Source organism: Parasteatoda tepidariorum, chromosome 2, assembly GCF_043381705.1.
Source record: "Parasteatoda tepidariorum isolate YZ-2023 chromosome 2, CAS_Ptep_4.0, whole genome shotgun sequence".
NCBI lineage: Eukaryota > Metazoa > Arthropoda > Arachnida > Araneae > Theridiidae > Parasteatoda > Parasteatoda tepidariorum.
The window spans coordinates 73143974-73169288 of NC_092205.1; the positions used below are offsets into that span (position 1 = coordinate 73143974).

Sequence of the window (25315 nt, forward strand, 5' to 3'; positions counted from 1 at the left end):
TCTTAATCAGTAAAACAAAAATCTTGTTTTTTGAACCTACTGATTATACTAGGGTTTGCAACTGGTTAAAATTTGTTATTAATTCAATTAAAAATTATCACCGGTTTTTTTATTGATACAGTTTAAAATTGTATTGTAGAAAAACACATTTTTTGAGTTGTAAAGCAACAAGCTTTACAACTCAAAATTAATTACTTTAATTTTCAAACTTTTAACCCTTTGAACTTGTTTATAAACTTTTCAATATATTAAAATGAATATTTTCTTTTTTTCTTAAAAATACTGCAACATAATGACTGCATTTTTGACCAAAATGAGTTATTCTTAACATCTGACTCTGTAATTTGTTGTAAACTATCTACATTATTCTGAATTCGTCCATGAATTCTGAAATTCCAATATTCTGAATTTATGGTTTTATGAGCATGTGTATGCAAAAAAAAAATTTTAAAAAAATAATAATTATAATTACAACTTTTGCAGGATTTCTAAGGTCAACTCTAAGAAGTTGTAATTCATAGCTATGGTAATTTTAAACTATCAATTGCAGGTGAAATACAACTTCTGTGCTGACAACAAGAGTATACCCAACTGGAAATAGCTCTCACGTTTTGAATATTTATTATTTTATTTGATATTTTATTTCTTTTCATTTAAAAATTTCAATTTCGCTTACACCTTCTATCGGCATGTCAGTCTAGTATAAGCCAGAGCTGTCCCTACTAATGATTTCTATCTTGCTCAATCAGACAAAAAAAGAGAGATAATGCCCATGGATCTATGATCTTTTTCCACAGAATTTCTCATACATCAAGATAAATAAATTTGCTAAATATTTTTAATAGTATAAATCGAGTATTTCTGTGATTTGTCAAAGAATTCAATGAGCTGAATTTTTTTTTTTTAAATTTCCAAAATTCGATTTGTATATTTTTTATTGCAATGTAAAAAATATATTCTTTAAATATTTAATAATTGTCAGGAAATACATGTCACACTTTAACTACTAAAACGTTCATCTTTACAGTTTTTCTCAGATCTTTTTAACTGATATTCACGTTTGCTTTCTGCTAAGCAAAAAGTACATATCTTTCTATGGTGGGAGAACTGTTCATATGTAACTCGATGACAGACTTGACTTCCATTATATCCTTCTGCTCTAGCTGATATTAAACTTGAGAGATGATTTATGTACGAAGTGGCCAATCTTAAAGTCTCTATCTTTGATAACTTTCGATCCTTTGGCTCCGTAGGAATTCTTGTCCTCAAAATTGAAAATGCTACATTGACATTTGTTGTCCTGTCTCGTTCTCTCTCATTTGCCACAGTTCTTTGAGCAATCATGGACATAGACTCTGAAGATTCGAATTGATCCATCGTCTTTTACCTAAAAAAATTAATATATTCTTTTACACGAGCGTTTTGGTTTGCTAAACTTCTTGTTAAAATTAAATTAATTTTTTCTTCCCTCGCTTTATCATTACTGTGTTGTGATTTATTCCTGTTATCTCTAAATTAGGGTTTTGAAAGTGAAAAGTGGTCATTTTCGATTATTTTTTATGAAATTTTCCACCTTTAAAAAGGACCTGAGAATATACTAAATGATATTCATATCGGTAACCTCTGTATATACTAATATAATGCAGCTGTTAGACGTTTTTTTTTTTTAAGTAAAGCATTCCTGCAGAACCTTGATGTTGGCTAAAGGTCAAGAGTCATCAATTTTAAGACTATTGGCTTAATGGTGGTAAAAGGTAGGCTCTGCGAACTAGCCACTTTTACTTCCAAAACACAGATTCCGCCAGTCTGTGTTAAAAATTGTTAATTCCTTTAATAGTAGATTTTTTTATTCTGAATTTTGGCTCTATTTTTCCTACTGAAAATATAATTACATTTGTTTTAACTATGCTTAGTTAACGTTTCATGCAGTATCTACAACATAAAAAACAAATATGTTAAATAGTTTTGACACAGAGACTATTTTTTTTATTTTTATAACAGCTGACCCAATTTTTTAGGTTTCATCATCATCAATGGCTTGACAGCCCAATTTTTGGGTTTACGACTACAAATGTTCAACTCTGTAACCTTGTAATTTTGAACCGTATCCAGAAAACAAGAGTGATCCAGTGTTAGGCGAAATTTGCCTTCGTGGTGGACTTAGTGATGAAACTAACCCACATTTGCGTTACATGGAGAAGAAAACCTCCCATAGTTATCCAATGAGGGCAAGGGGGCTGTTCCCTGACGGCAAGGGGACTGTAACCCATGATCCATCAGTGGTAGCACTGAGAATATTTTTTTATATCAGCACTGTCGTCAGTGCGAACCGGTTACGGAATTCGTACCTTCCAGCCATCACTAGGAATTGAACCCAGTTCACCTCATTGGATTGATTTGTTCATTTACGTCGCACTAGAGTTGCACAATGGGTATTGGCGACGGTCTGGGAAACATCCCTGAGGATGATCCGAAGACATGTCATCACAATTTTGATCCCCTGCAGAGGGGATGGCAGTTGGCACCCCCGCTTCGGTAGCCCGACAACCTGCACGCGAAGTCGAGCACTTTACGCTAGCACAGTTTAACGAGGACCAATACCGCACACCCTCGGTCCCTACGCAGACTGATCCAAGTGGTCACCCACCCGCACACTGACCGCAGTCAGTGATGCTTGACTTCGGTGATCTGCTGGGAACCGTGTCTTAACGATCAGTCCACTGCGGGACTTCACCTCATTGGAGGGCAAACGCTCTATGCCAACAACGCTCGCAGTGATTAGTTAAAATTGTATCGTTTTCCTTTGTTTAAAATTAAACAAAAATTTTCGTCTTAAAGAAAGGAAAACGATACAATTTTAACTGCTGAAATAATTTTTAAAAAAATTACGTCAAATCCTTTAGGAATATTTCATAAAACCAATATTAGTAGCTACCATATTTATTTTTAAAAAAAGTAGGAGGTGGTCACCTGACATACCCTGCCTGATTTGAGAAGAAATGTATCTATAATGTTTTGTTAGATTATTAAATAATTAGTGACTTTGAACTCCGGTTAGTGATCATTAGCATCACATCGCACCCCTGATATTCTGACAAGCTCTGTGGGTGTTACGTAATTCAAAGCAATTTATTATTGATTTTTTTTTTATAATTTCCTTCACGCCCTTGAATAGGTTTAGGAATTTAATTAAAGATCTCTAGTTTATTAGTAAAAAACACGATGTGGAGTGACGGGGGGGAGAGAGTGAGAAGAGAATTCATTGACCATGGGGGTCTTGTGGACCCCGTAATGAGGAAACTGATTAGTTATGTTCTGTCGCCATATATTGATGGTTTTAATGAAAGTGAATGATCGCTAAACAGGCCTTTTTCGAATGTTTGGGAGAATTCTTGGGGGCCAAATCAAACACCAAATGTTCTTAAAATGAAAGGGGGCGGCTAAAAGAAAAAATCTTGACAAACTACTAAAGATTTTAAAATTTTGCATAGCTTACGAAATATTGTTTGAACATTATCGTATAACCTCAAAAGCATCCTAGTCCTATTTTATGCAAACTATTCTTAAAATGGCGCTTTTCCCATATTTTCATTTTCAAAGTTACGTTTTGAAAATAAAATAATGCGTTTACGAGTATACTTTTTAGATTAAAAATTGGTCTAGATCAATATTTTGTAAGTAGTATAAAAATAAGCTAATTTAGCATATTTTTTATGGAAACCATATTATAAAATAGTTATAACAAAGGTAAAATATTAACGAAATTACAATTTACTTTCAGAATTTCCCTTATGAAAGCAGTCTTCCTTCATGTATTTCAACTTCAGTTAAAAGTAATTGTTGAATAGATGAATAAATGCATAATGGATAAACATCTTTACTTTTAAAGTGGCACACTTTATAGTTACTTTTTTTACATACCATATGTATAATATAAAAATGGTTTCATAATATATAACATCGTATGTATATAGATAAATTACTAATTCGTAGCATTTATACTCGTTAAAATTCATAGGTATTTTAAGGCGTGACGAATTAGTCTAATTAGGATTGGTTATTAATGAATGAAGAAAAATCGATTACTAAACATTTTTATTTGTTATCAAATATATACGATCATTAAATTTAAGAACATGGTTGCCATTATGAAAAGGAATAAAATCCGGTAGATTTTACGAATTGATAAAAAGTTTAATGGTTGTGGAATATCTAAAATATTTTAAACAGAGAATTTTGGGGGGTTAACTGCATTACACGCATAACTATTTATATTAACTGCAATATTTTTCATTTATGATTTACATTAAATGGACTTCAATTACGTTTATTTATTTTCCTATTCACAATTATGAATAATAATGCGTATTTATTTCATTTCAGATAGTTAGATTTATATCAAGATAGATAGATATATATAGATAGATTTATATCAAGCTTTAATATTTGTTTTTAATCAATTTAAAAATCTGAAAATTTTAGAGTAGTTAAAAAAAAACGGTTCAAACGATTATTATAAATGAGGCATACTTCATTATTTAGCAGTAATATGTACTTAATTCAGCAAACAGTACACTGAGTTTATTTTAATAAATATATTTTCCAGAAATTTTAGCGAATTTTATAAAAATTACGAGACACTGCACGGACAAAAAATAAGAGAAATAGGGAAAATCTAGTAATGTACAAGTAAAATGTAGCAAAATTGGTTGCTAAAAGTCTCTGGAGAGGCAAGGTAGTGAGTAGTGACATAAATAAAATAAATTGGGGAAAAAAATTTCTTTGTATAGTTACAATATCTATGAATCTACCTTGAACGAAAGAATGGCAGATATTCGAAATCGATGTTTATACTTTTTTTTTTTATTGTTAAAAAAATTAGAATATTGATTCGTATTTTCAAAAACTAGAGCATTATTTAATTTATTCTGAAACTTTAAACCTTTTATAGGTTTTAAAATATTAAAATAAATAATCAATTTACAAAGTGTATTTTTAAAACAGTTTTTACCAATTTTTTTTTCTAATGTTCTACATATTTTATGATTATGTTTTTCCCCTCCTTTTCATATTATTATTATTTAAACGTTTCTCTGGAATCGTTTTTTCTGTTCTTGGAAAACTTTCGGCACATGAAGTAACTCTTGTTTGTGGTGAATCAATTAAATTAATACTTTATTTTTTTAATATTTATTAAGTAAACATTTTATTTATTTTTTTCTGTGTTCTTCGAAGACTCTTTCATCACTTCAGTAATGCTTTTTAGCGAATCAAATAAATTAGTACTTTATTCTTAATTAAGCAAACAATTATTTTTTTGGCAGTTTTCTGAAATCGTTTCGTCTCTTCTTAAAGGACTCTTCCTCTTATAAAGTAAAGCCTTTTAGCAAATAATTAGCTAATTTTAATACTGCAACTAGAACACAGGGGATTGAGCGTTCGCTTTCCAATGGGGCGAACCGGGTTCGAATCCCAGTCGATACGAATTCTGCATCCGGCTTGCACCGACCACAGTGCTGACGTGAAATATCCTCAGTGGCATGGGTTAGAGTCCCCTTGCCGTCAGGTTAATCGTGGGAGGTTCGTGTGGTCTACTTCTCCGTGTAACGCAAATGCGGGTTAGCTCCATCAAAAAGTCCACCACTAAGGCAAATTTCACCCAATACTCGATCCAGGAGTTCCCTTGTCTTCTGTAATGGGTTCAAAATTACAAGGGTACGGAGTTGAACATTAGTAGCCGTAAACCCAAAATTGGGTCGGCTGTTCAACGACGGTTATAAAATAAAATAAAAATACTGCTACTAATACGTAATAGTTATTCAGAACTGGCAGGTTACGTTTTGTACATCACTAACCAGCACCTACAAGACCTTAAAAAAATTGTTCCAATCAGTTAATTTACGTAACAAACATTTTGTTACTTCAAAAATTTAAGCAAAGTGTGCATGTATACTGATCCGATATAGCAGGGAATTTTATTCCTCATTTGAAATAGAACATTACACCTTATTTACGGAATAAGAAAATATTTTTAAGATTTTGCTTAAAATATGCAAACATGTGCGCTTATAAATACTTTCCAATAATTAAAAAATTACAATCTGAAATTTTTATGATTTTGTAACACTACAAGTGGGGTATGAATTTCGTATCTTTCCTTCATCTACGCCGCTAGGGGTGTTGATGTTTTAATGTGTTATGACAGTAATGGTTTAATATTATAGTTTAATGGTTATAGTTTACAGCACCAATAACGAACCATTGTACTGCATTTATTAAAAGTATAATTAATTTTACTGTTTTCAAATTGACTTTTAAACCAGACATTTTGACAAGAGCTTAAAAAAAGGAGGTAAAAACTAAGTTTAATAAAATTATAAAAAAAACACTGTATTTTTATTTTATTTTTTTTAAGTTAAAGGTAGAGACTGGATTCTGGAGTCTTAAAAAATCCTTAAAATTGCCCTTAGAAACATCAAAAAAATGTCCATTGAAAATAAAAAGTTTCCCTTATAATTAAATAAAAGTTTCAATCTGAAAGAATATTTCTTTCAAAAATTTGCAAATTATTGTATTAAATTAAGCATATTAATCAAAATCGGTAAGTTATTTTCATTCAAGTTTGAAATAAATATTATTCGAGAAGAGAAGTAACAAATAAAGGAAAACAAGGTTGCAAGAGATATTGAACAAAACCGATATAGAAAGAAAAATTCCACAAAAAGAATTTTTTTTTTTTTTAAATCCTAAACAATAAAAAAAAAATGTGTAGAATGTTAAAAAAAATAAGTGCGCTAAAATGTAAAAAAAAATTTCTGAATGTCATAAAGAAGTGTAACGAAAAGAAAGAGCCGATGTTCAAATAGGATCATAATATTCGTTTTTTGACAATATTATTTCTAATACAAGCTGCAATTTAACATCAGAATCAAATCACACTTACCATTGCTGAAGTTTTACATCAATTAATGTGACTATTAAATCATTCTATCCCAACACAGCCATCTTTGAAGAAGTTATGACTTTTGTATCCCCGCCAGTTGAAGGAATTTGAGAAAGATGGGGGAATAGGATGAGGGGATTTCTTTTCAGTTATTTTGATTGGATGACTGATGACAAAGTGTGACATTACATTTGACCTATAACACTGAGGGATTTGCACCTTTCTTTCCAAGTTTTTCACCCTCTACTGATGTTTGTTGTCTTTATTGTGCCTCGCTTGTTTTGGGTTCGAATTTATGCCATTTGGGAAAGGAAGAATTTAGAGAGGGAATGGGAGTAATGATCAAAAAAAGAAGTCGGATCATAAACGGATTGAAAATTTTTAAATTTTCAACCAATTACTCATAAGGAAATTGAAATTTTTAACCAGTTCTTTTACATAATAAATGTCAAAATATTAAAAAAAAACACCGGATAATTTTTTTTTTTTTAAGATTGCAAATCAAAAATGTGAAACACAAACTGGTGATGCTCGCTGTACAAATAATGTGAATTTAATGACCGAAATAAATATAATTAAACATGTCCCATTGTTATTATATAATTTTAATTAATTAGGCTAAATATATAGTTTACATATAGGAAGGAACTTTTCAGATTTTATACTTTTTGACTTTTATATCTCTTACAATGCTATTATCATAGTTTTTAAGAGTCCTAAACCGCAGAACCCTAGGGTTCCGTGGAAGGGTTACGGGGGTTCTGATGATCAGGATTTTTTTTAATCAGTCATGATTTTCTAAACCTGTAATTAAACTTATATCCCATTAATAATCTATTTCTTTAAATTCAATATTTCCGTTTTCTATGAAATTATTTAATTGAAATATTTTAAAAGAACGAAATTTCTTAACAATGATTTTCTATTAACAATGTAATGAATGAATTAAGAAAAGGTTATGCATTCATGAAAAATTCCATTAGTATTTCGCATTAAATAAAAATAACCAAATTCAACAAGGAAGAAATATGTTAACCTCATAGCTATGTTCAACGTTTATCTTTTTCCTTTTCCTATTTTGTTTTAATGAAATCATATTTCAGTTAATTCGTTTTCAGTTTATGCATGCATTAATATCAAATTAAGAGCTAGACAATAAAGCAGACCAATCAATTCAACTTCTGATGTAAAACCCAATTCTAAGACTAGTATTGATAAAACAATATGATGAAACAACTTCAATTTCATTAGCCAATTCACTTTAATTTTATTAGAATAAATTCGATTGAGTAGTTACAATGCAATCTATTTAACTTTTAACAAATTTTATTTGTTGAAATATTTAAAATTGATTTTATTTCAATTTTGGTTTACAATTATTACAAGGTTATGTAAAAACTTTAATACTTATCAATTCATAATTTTTTTTTACCATATTGAAATTAAATAATCAATAATTTTTAAAATTTTTTGCATGAAATAACAATTGGATAAATGAGTTTTAAAAAAAATCTTTTTCTGTCATTTAATAATTTTAATGGTATAATGAAAAAAATGGAGGGGGGGGTATTTTTGTCAATAATTTCAGTGTAATGTATAAAGTGCAAAAAAAATTATTTTACTCAATTTCGGTTATATAATGGAAATAATATAAAAAAATTATTTTAGTCAGTAATTTCAGTGTTATAATGAAAATAGTGCAAAAATATTCTTTAGTCATTTCATAATTTCAGTGATATAATGAACATAATGCGAAATTTTTTTTTTTTAGCCATTTCATAATTTTAGTGACATAATAGAAATAGTGCAAACAAATTTTAGTCATTTAATAATTAAATTACAGTGATATTATGGGAAACTGAAGTAAGTGCTACAAAATAAACGGGAGCAAACTTATATTCTTCTGACTTAATTACCGAGATCACACTTTCAAGTCTTCAACTCCCTACTATTTTAATTGTCGAAAATCTTAACCTATTGAGAGAAAACAATTTCAACTTAGATAAAGCACATTTTTGTGTCAGATTTTATAACTTAATTAGAAACAGTAATTAGAAATTTAATCAGAATCACTTATTTCCACCTTTCGAACCATTAAATTGAACTTTAGTACTTAAAAATATGATCATGAGATCGAAATTTATTCAGAGGGGTATATTTATTTTTCAGTTTACTGCGTTACTTTATTTTATAACCGGCGTCGTACAGCCGACCCAATTCTGAGTTTACAACTGCCAAAATTCAACTCCGTAGTCTAGTAATTTCGAACCCAAACCAGAAGACAAAGGAACTCCTAGATTAAGTATTGGAAGAAGTTTGCTTTCGTGGAGGACTTTTTAATGGAACTAGCGCGTATTTGTGTCACATGGAGTAGAAAACCACAACCTCCAGCGGTTAGCCTGACAGCAAGGGGACTCTAACCCATGATCCGTCTACCACGGGGATATTTTATGTCAGCACTGTGGTCGGCTCTAACATTACAATCCATTCAGTGGAAAGAAGTGGGGTCCTACATGTATCGCGTGACAGGTTTGCAAAACTTTAAACATTTGGCGCGCGGCTTTGAAATTGTGAAATTATGGCAATCAAAGCTCTACCTCGTTTTTTGCTTTCTCCTCTGTCAATTAAGTCTGAATGTACAAATATTTTTGATTTATAATTATTGGTTTAAGAGTGTAAGGCTGATTTTTTTTTGTCTGAATTAATAAGTATGTTATTTCTGTAAGGCTGGACTGGAAATAAAAATTAAGTATTAAATAAACTGTTTTATTTGAAAAAGAAAAATACATTTCTAAAAACAAAAAACATTTCTGTTTAAAAAGTAGTTTAATTAGACAAAATAAAAAAAGTTAAGAATATAGATATAATAGATAACTAATTTAATATTCATTATCTTTTGTTTTTTTTTTTAATTTTAAGATGATATAAACTAAAACAATTTAAATAAAATAACGTTCCTAAATATTTTTATGGATTATTCATCCCCAGTTTAATTAAGATCAATTATTTAAATTCGCAGTGAAAATCGCCAGTTTCGAAAGAAAGAAAAAATGAAATACGTATAAACTAAAAATAATAAAGAAATAGATTTTGCAGTGAAACGTCACATATCATGAAATGAATTTTTATTTTGAAGGCAGAACAGTATATTTAACCATTTTTAAGCGAGGCTTTTAATTAAATACCATAGAACCATGTAAAATCTTACCACAGTCGAAAGAAGTGCCTCCCAACCACGTTATCAAAACTAGTTCGGCGATTTGAGGTGTAGAAACTGTCTCTTTCGGAAACGGATGCTCCCTCTTAACTTCTTTATATGTAGTCTAGTAATTTTGAACCTAACCCAGAAGACATTGGGACTTTTGGTTCAAGCAATAGACAAACTAGTCTTCATGAAGGACTTTTTGATGAAACAAACCTCCATTTGCGTTAGAAGAGGCAAGGGGATTTTAACTAAAGATCAGCCCATCACCAACAAATTTTAATTATGCTAGTTACATGACTCAGCATTGTACCCTATTTCAGAAAATGAACTAAGTATTCCCTCTTCAAAGGAAGAAACTAATGCCTCTAAGCACCACCTATCCTTGCACACATGAAAAGACAAAATACATTAGTGCTTTCGGTCTGGGTTACGGGTAGAGAAATGTCTCGTTCTGGCATATAGAGTAGATTATGTAACCAGATCAAACTCGTTCGAAACGTTGAATCGGTAATTAGTGAAGATGGTACACGCGATCGCAACACTCGAACATGCCAACTAGGGAGAAGACCGATTCCATGCCTTGACCCTCCTTTCTTCTCAAGTTGTATTGGAAAATATCACATTTCCTCATTCCATAATAATTTCTCGAATTTAATTATCATTAATATTTTCTAAAATTTCCACAACGCTTTCTTTTAGGACAATGTTTAATGCAGCTTTTAGTTCCAAGAAGTTTTTAATCTACTTGAAAATGATGACAAAAACTAACGTACTCCTTTCTCCTGACTATCCACACGCTAATGGCGAAAAAATGCGACGTGGTATTATAGGTAGAAAAATCAGCTCTGCACCAACTGTAGCCCATTCGATCATCAACAGTACAATAAAACTTGAAAGATGGTCAAATCTTGGAAATTTAAAAAGTTCCGACGCGAGGCCTTATACATTGAATCAAATTAGACCTAATAATTAATAGTTTAGAAGTTGAAGTTATTTTGATTTTATATACTAAGATCACAATTAGCAATTTTACTACTCAAACTGTTTGTTACCAGAATTGGTATGATTATTTTGCATGGAATATGTATTACGCAAAAATTCTTTTTCTGAGGTACATCATAACTAATGTCCTTTTTTAAGAAAACGCATGTAGTGAATCAAAATTCTAACAACTAAATAAATAAAAATACACAATCTCCCAAAACATAATTAAAATCACCAAAAGAATTAGTTTTTTACTTTTTATTATATCACAGCAACCTTAGATCTGACATATAAACATTGACAGATCCTCAAAACAATTTGTTTTGCAACTTAATTGCATTGATTATCACAAACAATCACACATAAGATTAAGAAGCTAAATAAAAACAATTTAATGGGTGATGTTACATATCTCAGCACATAGTAAATGTTTCGTAAGCAACTGTTTAAAAGATGTTAAACAACTTGAATTGCACAAGCATACACATTACATAAGACTGTTTTAAAAAAGTTAAGATAAATTTTATGAAGTTTAGCGCAATATAATTGTTCCATAAGCAGTCAGTTGAAAGAAATGTTGTATAATACTATGGTACCTGCACTTTAAAAACCATAACTATTTTTTTAAAGTAAAGAAGCAGCAAATATAGATCAGTTTTTTTTAGATTCAATCATGGGTGCAAGTTGGAAAAAAGGCCAAGACTGAAAATTTTTTGACTGAAATACCTAACATACGCAATACCCCCTCGACATATGCAAACTATCTAAGAAAGCTTTACCATAATACATCAAGTTTAAATACTGTACAAAAAATATTTATTCATCTGTCTTTTGATAAAATTACAACAGGACATAAGAAAGTAAACCTAAAATATAATTTTAAGGACATAAAAAAAAAATCTGATTTCCGTCTTCGAGTCAGTTTTGTTTCTGTCTTACTTCCGTCCACGGACATTTTCGAAAGACGGAAATCCGTCCTGGGGACGGAAGACTTGCACCCATGGATTCAATAGATATCAAATCTCTTAAATATATCATTTTTATGCATACTGACAAGTCAAAATATACATAATTACAGGGTGTTCAGTACTGATCCCCCTTAATATATATAAAATATCCTTGTCAAAAATGAAATGGAAAAATAAAAGCATATGCGGGGGAAATTTTTTTTTTTTATTGTAATCTGACAAATGTTCAGTAAGAAAGGCGAAACTATTACAAAAATTAGGCAAATTTTGAAAAAGAAATAAGAATGAGTTGATAACACACTTCCAATTGTCGCAACTAAACCAAACAGTTAAATTTATTAATTTTGAAATAGAGAGAATAAGCGATGTAGAAGTTAATGCAAAGTAGACCACAATAATAATAATAATTTAAAAACCAAAGTAAAAAAAAAATGTGACAGTCCTTAAATGAAATTTTTTGTGCAAAAGAGGAAAAATTTCCAAAAAAAATATCCTCTTTAGATAGACACCATTATCTAACAGACTGTTAAACGGCGATTCGCCTTAAAATCACTGAAATTATTTTATTAAAACTATTGATGATCTTAACAAGTGATAAAAATGAGAAAAACTGTGCAAAGTAATCGAGAGATACTGTATAAATATCGATACATTGTAATTGTTTTATAAGCAAACATCTCTAACATAAATAATAATAAAAAAAAGATAAGATTAAAGTATTTTGCAGGTGATATACTTGATATTTCTTCTGACTTAAAAGATAGACAAAACTGTTTGACATCAGAATATTAAAAAATTTCCAACAACTATAATACTCCAGAATAAACATAATCTTACACAGGTATAACAATATTTCAGCAATCAGTAAGAGCATGATTTAATAATTAAGGAAAAAAAAATGCTGACTACTTGTTAATTTGACTTTCAAATATTTAAAAATTAAGCTGTAGAAAAACAACAAAAACTCTAGAATAAGTATAATTTTTCACAGTATGTTAACAACCAGCAGAAATATATTTCTATAATTCTGAGTTAAAAAAAAAAATCCTGTTTATATATTGTTAATTATTTACATTCATTCAATTTTTAAACTTTTAAAAACTCCACATTAGATAACAAATACACCAGAATAAGCATAATTATACACTAGTAATCAATATTAAAACAAAAACTTTCAAACATTTAAAAAATATACTTCCTAATGAAAACAAATATTCCAGAATAAATCTTTTTTTTTTTTTTTCAGGTATAAACACAAAATTAAGTACAAATGTATTTTAACGATTTTGAATAAAATATCCTGACTACATTTTGTTAAATATATACATAGAACAAAAATCATATTTTAAATAACAATAAATACTCCAGAATATGCATAATTATACACTAGTAAATCAACATTTCTACAACCAATACTATAAGATTCAATAAATTCTGCACTAAACAATTATAATGGTTGAAAGTATATGCATTTGACTTTCAAGCATCTGAGTGCATTATTTTATACTTTAGATAGCAAAAATAGACTAAGCATAATTTAATATTACTACTTCAAAATACTGTACATTTATATAATATTATTGAAAAGTTTTTAATAAACAGCTATGAGCTGCATACAAAAGAAAAAAATACTACTTATAGTATGAGAAAATGTTTTATTTTCAAAAACAAATAAGCACAGACTGTAATGAAACTTTGAAATACTCATAAAAATATAGAATGGGGGAAAAAAAGGAGAGGGGTGTTAATTTAAACTTCGCAAGTTGCATTGTGGTAATGAAATTGGGAAATTTAAAGTATAATTATAAATTTCAAGATTTATGTTATTTGAAATTTTTAAAACAGAGCTAAAACAACACTTACATTGTTGTAATGATTTTGAACATAGAAAGTAAATTAAATCAAATAACTGGAGATACTTTTAAAAAATGACTACATAAAGATCAAATTATAAAGAGTAAAAGCAATTTTGTAATAAAATATTGAAAGAAATTTTTTTTTAAAGTATACAATATATTAATAGTCAAGTATAAACGTAATGTATTCAAAATTAGATTAGTCAACTAATTTAAACAAAATGATATAAGATGATAAATGTGAGATTAAACTTAAAAAAATCTCTAATTAATAATTAAGACAATGACCAACTAAAAAATAAATAAAAAATAATAAAGAATAAATAAAAAAATACTGAAAAATATAAAATTAAGTATAAGATATTTAGTAAAGCTGATTGTAGATACACAACATATAGATAAACAAATCTCAAATTTTGTAAATGATACTAGCCGATGATATCTTAAAATTTAAAGCAAATGACAAATTTTCAGTTAAAAATAATAATTCATTACACAAAAATGTATAATATGTATCTTTATGAAGCAACTTTATTTCTAGACTATCAACTTTAATAATCCGAAGGGGAAAAAATAACCTTTCTAAAATGTTATTATATTTGTTTAGGAATTTTCTGATTAAAAAAAAAAACCCAAGCTTCAGTTTGGTCAATCTGCAGTGGTGACACATGAAATGTTAGTGAAAATGTAACAGTTAAAACATTAAATAAAAAGTGGTATTTAAAGTTATTTTAATACAAGACATTTTAGAGACTAAATGGAAGATGTTAAGGATTTCAACAGTGTGCCAAGGAATATGAAAAGAATTGTTTTTTTTATTAGTTCCAGCAGCTGGACAATCTATGACAAAAGTTAATTATGGCTAATGATGATAACTTTGAATGACAGTAAAGGTATTTTATGTGTGTCCTTGTATTTACTTCACAAGACCCAACAATGCAATTACAAAAGTAAAGTAATGCAAAACTATCATTCATTCCTGAATATACCTGTATCACAATATAATGTATAAAAATGCAAAAAACAATAAAAATAAAAATAGGCTTAAGTTATAAAATAACAATACAAGTAGAAATCCACCATGATGTCAAGCAAAATACTGAACTATGCCAAACCTTATCGGCAATGAAGTTATTGGAAGATATAGCTAGATTAAAATCAATCAGTCAATCAGAAGGATCTACAAGACAGGTTCCAATGAGAAGATCAGGTACAACTTCCAACACTGTTATTGGAAGATATAGCTAGATTAAAATCAATCAGTCAATCAGAAGGATCTACAAGACAGGTTCCAATGAGAAGATCAGGTACAACTTCCAACACTGAACTTGAGAGAGGTAAATCACCATTTGAATCATAGGAAAACTTTGATGGCACTATAAAATCAGTATTGCATTTAATAGCAAAGTCCTCTTGTTTCATGTATTCTTGAAAAGAGATTGTGTCGGTGGTAAGTTTCCTAAAGGAATTATCACATATCTGTAAATCATGTCCACTTGAGGAAGAATCTGAAGCAACATCACTTAAATGTTGAAGTTCTTCACCAAATCCAGAAAACAGCAATGGTTGACTAGAAGCATTTTTTACTGTTATCTGTTTTGTACCAGCTACTTTTTTATTCATCATTAAGCAGTGTGAGGAAAAAGGCACATATTTGTGTGACGAGGAACGACTAGAAGTACTGGAATCAGAATCACTATTTACCTTATTTGCACTTTGTTTTGCACATTCATTCATTACTGAGGATAAAGGCACATATTTTTGTGACAATGAACAACTAGAGGTACTGGAATCTGAATCTTCATGTACCTTCATTGCCCTATGTTTCGAGTTAAATGCACATTCATTCATTACTGAAGATAATGACGGATTTTTGTCTAGAAATGAATGACTAGAATTTTCCACTTGTGCTGTCATCTGTTTTGAGTTAAATGCACCAGCATATTCTTTATTCATTGCATAGTTAGATGACAATGGCATATATTTGGCTGCAGACGAGTAGTAAGTATCACAATATCGAGGTTCTTCACTACATTCAGACAACAATGAATGAGTCGATGAGAATATTTGTTCTGTACCAACTGCTTCTTTATTCCTTATCCTGCAGTCGGAGGACAAAGACACATATTTGGGTGACGATGAATGACTAGCAGTACTGGAATCGAAATCTTTGCTTATCTTCATATCCTTATCTTTTAAGTTAAAAATACAAGCAGATTCATTCCTTACAGAGGATAATGGCACTTGTTTGTCTGTTAATGAATGACTAACATATAAAGGTGCACATTTGGTTGAGCACGAGTAGTAAGTATCACATTTGCTTAAAGGCTGAGTCTGTTTGTACATATTTTTATCATAGTCGATTTCAGAATTAGAAATTTGATGTACATCGTTAGAATGATTAGTATTAGTGTACTTTTGTTCAAGACATTCTAATGAAGAACTTTTCAGCTGCCTAAGTGAACTTTTTGATATAGTTACTGCAGTTTTAGAACTCTGAGACTCTGGATAAATTATCTCATTTAAGGGACTAGAATAACTTTTCAAGGTCATTGGATTAATCTTATGAGAAGCATCATTCTCAAAATGCTGAACAGAGCCTTTCGTTGAATCTACAGTATATTTTTTAAATGAATGATATTTTGAAGGATTTCTTAAGCATAGAGGAACAGAATAGGATGAACAAAAATCTGTTTTCTGCGGTACAGACACTTTTTCCTTTTTGCAGTTATTAGAAAGAAGCTCATCAGACAAAGCATTGCAATACTTATTGTTAACAGTGACTATATCTTTTTGAACAATATCTTGTTTACATTTTAAATTGTCTTGAAAACTATCAACAGGCTTTTCTAAAAAACTATTGTCAAAATTTTGTGGTGGACCAAATATTTCACTCAAGAGGACATGGTGTCCTTTGGATGACACACTATCACACTTTTTTCCCAATGTCTCGTCAGAAAGTTCTTCGAATTCAATTTCTTTTCTGTAGTTGAAAATTTGGTTTGTTGCAGGAGCTTTACCGGCAAAACATTTATGATTATTTGATAAACCAGAATTGCCTTGTTTCACATTACTTTTATAAAAATGCTTAGGGAGTATAGTGGATAGGGAAGAATTTTTGATCAGACTATTTTTAGAAACATTCTGAGTAGATAATAAATGTGAAGTATCTTTAGAATGATGGACAGGAAAATCATAAATTTTACCCAAAAAGTTTTGGGGTACAAAATATTTGCTTTTATTTACTGATACATGCTTGACCCCGGGTTTGGAAGGCTCCTTATGTTCCTTGCGAGTACACAGTTCATTTAGAGATAAGGTGTGTTGTTTTGAAACCGATGAACTGTCTTTAAATATTTTATTACATTCATAGGCATTAGAACAGTGTATTTGTGAGCTACAGTCTTCATCAGAAGAAAAAATATCTTTATGACTTTCATTCTCCCTAAACATGGAGATGCTTTTATTACTATTATTTACATTTTCCCTAAAAAAATCAATTTTATCATTGTTTTGTTCCTCATTATATATTGAGTTGCTATTACCAGTATTGCTTTCCTTTTCCCAAAATATCGATCTACCCCCATCATTATTGTTTTTATCTTTTCCAAAAGATTGTTTAGTCTGATATGATTTAAAATATGTCGCTTGTCTGTTTTCTTCTTCTGACTTAATTTGAGTTTCAAAAGTTAAATTTGAGTCATTCTCACAATGATAATTTTTGTCAATTAAAGAAAGCTCATTAAGCCTTGAAACTTGCAATTCAATTTCCTTATTTGAAGAAGGATATTCGGTATCAAATGTTTGGTATAATCTATCTTTTGATTTAGGATCAGAATCCAAAGATTCATTTGGTGCAATGCTATGTTTGGGGTGCAATCTATTTTTGGATTGAGCACCATAAGTTACTTTTCTATTTGCAGCTTTTTGTTGGTCTAAAGAGTCAGAAGTAACCTGCAAATAATTAACAAATGTAAAATTGAAAAATGGCTATTAGTTTGTTATAAATGGCATGATTCATTTTGTAAGGTTCATGTTTAAAAATAATAAATTGAGCTTTCTTAACAGAATACCAGCATTTAAAATTTATCTAATTAAAGTATTTTTCCATTACAATTTAAAATTGATGTTTCACAGTTAATGAAAGAAACTTTCAGAGAGAAAATTCCACACTTAAAGTTTGTGAAAAAAATATGTTGTAAACATTTTTTTTTAATTGCATATTTAAGTATCAGTTTTTTTTATTATTATTAATAAAATCCAGTTAGAATTATAAATTTCAGAAAATTTTTGGAACCAGAAAATATTCTGAAATTCATAACTCTAACTGGATAATAATAAGATCAATTTTTTCTTAGAACAATTTATTTTAAAATGTTACAATGAAATAACAATAAATGGCAAAAACTTTTTTTTTCAAAGCTAAAATTTTTTTTTTAAAAAATCAGATTTTTTGCTTTACTTTGCAGTAAGGCAAAAGAGTGCTTACAACATTTTTTAGGCTCATCTAAAGATACTGAGAATTACATATAAGTTCGAATTTTAAAAACTAAGTAAATATACATAGTAAAAAATGCACTTCTTTACAAACAAAACAAAAGAGAAACCAAAGTTCATATAACAAAATAAACAAATCAACAAAATAAGACAGACAAATGATTAGCCAAGTTAAAACAAAACTTCTGCCTCAGCTATAACTTAGAATAAAGTTTTGTTTTGTAAGTAGTAGAATATATTTTATCAATATATATATATGGTGAATATATAAACATAACATGAATGATATATTTAATGAATAAATATATCAGTTCATAAAGCTTCACAAAAACTTTTTTTACCTCAATGATTTCTAGATTATCCGGTAGATTTAGTGAGGCTGAAATAAAAATGAAAAAATTATTACAGGGATAAACGCTTTATATGAACAATTACTTTAGAAAAATGCAGAATTAAATAAAATGTATAAAAAGATTTTTTTTGCTTGGAAAATACATGTTTATTAGGAAGCGTTTCTAAGCAAAAGAGTAACTACGGCGAAAATTTCATGCGTGATGGGAGAAGTTCAACCTATTTCCCAAACCAAAACATATTTAATTTTTCTTTTTACAATGTAACAAAATACTTTTTTCTTCATACTTTCCTGTATAAATCATAACCAAAACATTTCTGTATGATTTTAAATACAAACATTTTATATATCAAATGCTAAAAATAATTAAAGTTGAAATTAATTTATTTTAAACTTTGGACATCTTTAAAGTGCCATACTTAAAAATTTCTCCCTTACGTGCCTTAGTAACCAAAATTTTGAGTTTTCAATAATTATAAAAATTACAAAAAGGCTGAGTAGAAAATAGAAACCATTAAAAGTAATAGTAAAAAAACAGCCATGAACATTAAATATTTCTTGAAAACAATAACTTTTACTATTTTTTCAGTAATAATTAGTAGTTTTAAATAGTATTTGTAAACATTATCAATGAGAAATTAAAAAAATATATTAATTTATTAATTAAGCTAATTATTTTAATGCACACTACACTAACTACATTATTCTTTTAAATACTACTATATATACAGCGCAGTTTTACCCCTGCAAAATAAAATGTAGGTTATGATCTCAATTCACTTTCATAAGCTCCGATATCAAATAATTGCAATTTTTCTGAAGTTGCAACACCTTTAAGGGATTAGAAATTGCACCATGGCACCCATTCATATAATGATTGTTTGGAGTATAATAATGCTGAACAGTTCTTGCATTTTTCAATTTCTTTAATGTATCGTCTAGTGGTAATTGGTCCATCACAAAATGCTATTTTTGTAATGTTGCTAATATGTGTTTAGATTGTTTTTGAGGGTAGAAAATTCCGGGTTCTATTGTTCAGAAATGTTACCACATTTTAATAGTAATTGTAGTGATTTTATTTTGAAAAGAAAAATGATAACTCCTGACGATAAATAAAGAAAATGTGGATCGAATATAGCTTGGTTATTATGCCTCAGGTATTATCCTTGATGTTCATGCATCAGTTGATAAAAATAGTGAAATTTATAATATGTTGATTGAAAATACGGTTGCAGAAAGTCAAAAAGTGCTAACGATAATGATGAAGATAGTGAAGCAAAACCTTAATCACTGCCATCTTTCATAAGATGCCTTAAAGCCTTAGAAACAACAATGAGCAACTTTCTACATTCACACAGCAATCTGTAACAAACGTTGAAAATTTATCGCTTGCATTTAGAAGGGGGGAGGAGTACGTTTAAACTAAAATTTCTAGATATATTTTAGCAGTAACAGCATTATTTTTTAAATAAAATTTTTAATACTTTTGGTAAAAATTTGCTAGTCTTTCATTATTTATATAAATTAATAACTTTTCACACTTTTTCAAGTAATTATTTGATAAAAAATTTATGTTGACCTGCATTCGTGGTCTTAATGTCTCCATCGTTTGTAACGAATGATCCCATAAGAAACGATCGATCGAGGTCTTACTGTATTAACATGCATATTCAAATAAGTAAGACAATGAAACACTAACTATAGTATAATAAATTCATTGAGTGCAATAGGTGAGTTTGCTGTTCATCACATAATTTATCCAATCGCGGAATAAAGTTTGATATAGCTACTCCCATTTCCTTTTCAATTCTTAATTTTGAGTGATATATGCTCTTTTGCTAAAATAACTACTAAAAAACCAGCATTAGGCTAATATGAAGTAGCAAAGCAATTAAGAATCCTCACAACTTTTTCAATTCACATATAAATAGTAAAATTTATACGTGAAAATAGCGGTCTGAATTTTATAATCCAGAACTGTATTTTGAATTTTTTCCCCCCTTTTAAAAAGATGCAGTTATATATCATTAAAGAATTAATATAATACAAAGCTATGGAACCCTTTGCCTCAATACATGGAACCCAAGGGTATAGTGGCAATCAATTTGGGAAAATACTTTATACCAAATACAGTACACGTGAATAAAAAACACACATAATTTTTATTGTTGTAAAATTTTGTCAACAATTTTAATTTTCTTTGAGAAGGAAAAATATTTTTTGAATAATTTTAATTTCCATATCAAAATAAATTAAAAATAAAATACAATAAAAAGGTAAATTGAAATCCTCAAGCATAGCACACAAAAACAACTTGAAACATACTCAATCTTTAAAAAAGTTTATGTTGCATTTCAGTTCTTAACATAAGTTCAGAAATAAAATTTCTCAACTATACCAGAAAATATCAACAAAATTCTAAATCACATTTCTGATATCCACTGCAATAGTTCATCGGGTACATAATGAAATTTTATTTAATAAGCGATGAAACTTACTTTTTAAATAGAAAATATGTTGCTCATTACATTTTGTAACAATAGAATTTCACTAGGCAAAGGTTGTGCATGTAGATTTTATAATACACAAATAATTTTATAAATTAAACAATATTTTGAATAAGAACTTAATTTAAAAAATCACACTGTATTATTATTAATAAAATCCATGCATTAATAAATTAAAATAATGTCACAGCAATCGCATAGCCATCACATGAAGTTGCGATTAAGAACCAAAACTTACAAAAACAATTAAAGCAATTTAGCCTTGAGAATAGCTTTGTTTAACAGAATAAACGGTTACATTTAAGAAAAAAGTTATAATTAGAAATTATTAAAGAAGGGTTTTTGAACCACATTATATTTTAATAAATAATGTATTTTAACAGCACTGAGATAGATTTTTCTAAGTAATAATTGCAATTATATGTTAGATTTATTTACTTTGAACCACACTGGCTGCTTATTATATTACTATGAATTTTAAGATAGGTTATTTTCCTGATCTGTCTCATATTTCTAGAAAATTCTCAAATTTTATTTTGAAACTAAGATTCCTGTAACAAAGTTTCAAATTAAAAAAAAATAAATTAATAAATAAAAATAGTGATGGTTGATAATTTTCATTAAAAATTAGCATCCTTTATCTTCTTCATATTAGAAAAAAAGAATGATACAAACATATCCTTTTCAATTGCCTATGAAGCAAACATAAAATAAACACTACCGCAACAGGCAGTTGTTGGTCATGGGGAGGAGTGTCATTGAGGTTATGGTTTCACAATTTCAATGGTGACAATGTGATGCAGTAATTTTCAAGGACTAACTGACACCTTTATATCTGAAGCTCTCATTAGGGATTATCAGGGTTGATTGTGAGCCCAAGTCAAAATTCTGGAAAATTTCTTGAGTTAAAAAAGAAAAGTTTAAATTGAAAAAAAATTTTAACATGTTTTTTTTCTTCCTTTTTCTCAATATTTCTTAGTTTACTTAAAATATTTTTAAAATTTTACACATACCTATATCATTTACACATACCTACGATGACCTGGAGAAGTAATTAAAATTTACAAATATGTCTTTCTTTCTCGATTTTATGATTATAACAATTATTTACTGATAAAAAATGAATATTAATCATGAATATAAGCTTATAAAGTATATATCTGGCTCTCCCTTACAAACAAATAAAATAAACTGTGTTTTTAAGTTCCACCTTTGAAAATTTGATTTCCGAAAACTTCTGTGATCAATGGTTTTTTGAAACGTCTGAACCTTCGATCTCCGGAAACTTCTGGATCACTAGTAGCGAAAAATCCAGATTTTTTCCGGAGCTTAATCAGCCCTGGATTATAGAACCCCAGTTTTGAAAAAGGAAAGCTTAGGGCCACCACAGCTATATGCACACAACTCCACAAATAATCATTCAAAACTTGGAAGAAATACTAGTTTTTATTAAAGAGGTTCATATAATATATTAAACAATTCTAGTATACTCAAAATTTATTCATTTCCAACTAAGAGTTATTATACCTTTATTTTCAAGGCTTCCATCATTTGATCTAATGGAGGAACTTGCGCTGGGCTTCACATTTCTAGAAGTCCGAATTTGTCTAAGAGCTAAAATTTAAAAGTAAAATTTGTCAAAACAAAAATGAGTAGAATAGCAATTTATGAGCAAATAAAAAAAATCTACCTATTTAGAAATATATAGTTCAATAACTAAAAATGTTAAAGGGGAAAGTGGGTTAAGACTAGATAACTAAGATTCAAAGGCTTGTGGAGCTGAAATGACAGATGTAATCAAGATATTTTTTGTTAGTTTAGTTTTATACAGTACAAAACTAATCTTTTTTTTTTTTATTTTGTACAGAATAAAAAAACTAAACACCATAAATAACTTTTTATCCTATAGATCAGATTTTCATGTACAAGGATTCAATCTTAATGGTTTAAATGTGTGACCTTAAATATGATAATTAGTGCAGACAATATTTTAAGTTTTTAAAACAGATCTAAAAGTTCGGTCAGGAGAGCAGCCGTGGACCTCTTAATGTCACTTTAAGCTCATATAGTCATATCTTGAGAAATTTAAAGTGCGATGAAAAATTTTTGACAAAAATTATAAAACTAAAAACAAAACAAAAATATAAAACTTGTTTATTTAAAGACAATTATGGATGCAAAAAATGATTTTTAGTAATTAAAAGCCTTAATTATTTGATTTAATATTCCGGGAAATTTTGAATTGTAAGAAATACAAATTCTGCCATTATTTTAAAGAATGTATTTTTATATTACAAAATCAGTCAAAGAGTTCTTAAGAAATCAAATTTTAAAAAAGTCAGATGCTTAAAATGGGATTTTTCAGGAACTATTTGCTGATTTTTTTCAAATTTGATATTTTGGTACATAGAATCACATTCTTCAAAGTGATGCAAAAATTTGTATACTTTGCAATTACAAAAAAAAAAAGAAATTTTATTGCATACTTCTTTAGATAAATGAATTTTATAAATAAGAGCAAAAATGCTTCATATCGTTTAAAAATTATCGAAATATGGCAAAATATGAAATAAGTAAAATTAGCATTAAGAAGTACCAACCTTGGACTGCTTTCATAAACAAAACTATTGGGACCATATATCTTGTTTCTTCATTTATTAGTTGATATATAAAGGAAGATATAAGGCTCCAGACATTTAGAAGACATATACAAAGAAACTTCCCATATTGATAAAATTAATACAGTAGAATTAGACAGTACATAACATATAAAAATTAAACTATGAAGGAAAAAAATATGTTCACTATTATAAATTAGATTAAGAAAACAAACATTTAATATAAATAGGGACAAAAACCTGGGACTCTCATTTTCCTAAAACCACTGGAGAAAAACACTGAGTAGGTGGTTTCAACAAAAATTGAGGGTCTCAAAGGTCCACAAAATTGTTGACTTAGTATTCAGTTAAATGCAGCAATAGTTCTGATAAACATGCACATGAACGAAGTAAAAATAAGGAGGGGGTGGGGGGGAACTCATATCCCATACCTGCCAACTTTTAATCCCTTCCATTATCATTTTTCCCAGTGGTATTAAAATGGAATTAAAACTTCAATTTTATGCAAACAAATACGTTGTATTTGAGAAAACGCATATTAATATCTGTGCTTAATATTTGTAAGAATAGTGGTGATCAATATCATTTAAAAATTAAGATTATAAAAGAAAAAATAGTATATAATTACTACCACTTTAAATATGAAAATAAAATCTTCCGGAAAATCTGGAAGAGTTGGCAGGTATAATATCCACCATACCTTATTGAATGGGGAGGTTTGGTTACGGTTAATTTTTAGTAGTTTTTTTCTCAGAAGATTCTATCTAAACTGATAACAAGCTTCACATTAGAAGTGATAACACAATTAAAAAATCACAAAACTAAATGAAAAAATACTACTATAAATACGCCAAGCAACAATACACAAAAAATAATTACAGAATTTGTGAAAACAGACATAATTTGGCCAAAAAGTTCCCATAGGTATTAAATTTAAAAAAGAAAAGATAGCCACATAATGCTAAGATGACATTAAGAAATAATAACATTATGAAAAATTCACGAGAAAAGAAAAAAATATCAATTTTAATTAATTAAATTAATACTTACCTTCACCAAACATTTTAGCTCCTGCACAAAGTCTTGGTCTAGCATGTTTCTCTTTAGAGCTAAAAAAAAAACGTATGATTAAAAACATGCATCAAAATAAAACTATATATTTATAAGTAGAAAGTAATTAAATTTACTTACGTTGAACTAATATATGACATATTGACAAAGAGAAATAAATGTTTCGCATAATACCGTAGTCAAAAGCATGTATTTCAATTTGAAAGTAGAACGAGATGGAACATGTGCATTGTTCATAAACTAATTCCGATGATAAAAACGTAATAAACTGCATCAGTGCTTTTTGTGTATCGTTTGTATTACATATTGAACTA

At 28.7% G+C, this 25315-nt stretch overlaps 2 protein-coding genes across 3 annotated transcripts; both read right to left on the minus strand.

Annotated features, from left to right (window-relative positions):
- Positions 1–999: 999 nt before the first annotated feature.
- On the minus strand, positions 1000–1377 carry LOC139424859 (transcription factor 15-like). The gene has a single exon (XM_071176905.1). The coding sequence runs from the start codon at positions 1375–1377 to the stop codon at positions 1000–1002; it is 378 nt and encodes a 125-aa protein (XP_071033006.1).
- A 13203-nt stretch (positions 1378–14580) lies between these two features.
- LOC107438905 (uncharacterized) lies at positions 14581–25315 on the minus strand. Of its 2 annotated transcripts, XM_016051334.3 has the most exons (6): positions 25122–25315; positions 24981–25039; positions 23913–24030; positions 22840–22926; positions 18795–18832; positions 14581–17910 (listed from the first exon to the last, which is right to left on the minus strand). In XM_016051334.3, the coding sequence occupies exons 1-6, from the start codon at positions 25273–25275 to the stop codon at positions 15220–15222; spliced, it is 3147 nt and encodes a 1048-aa protein (XP_015906820.2). In that variant the 5' UTR covers positions 25276–25315; the 3' UTR covers positions 14581–15219. The 2 variants fall into 2 exon arrangements, with proteins under 2 accessions (XP_015906820.2, XP_042894782.1); XM_043038848.2 differs by lacking the exon at positions 23913–24030 and having other exon boundaries at positions 25122–25281.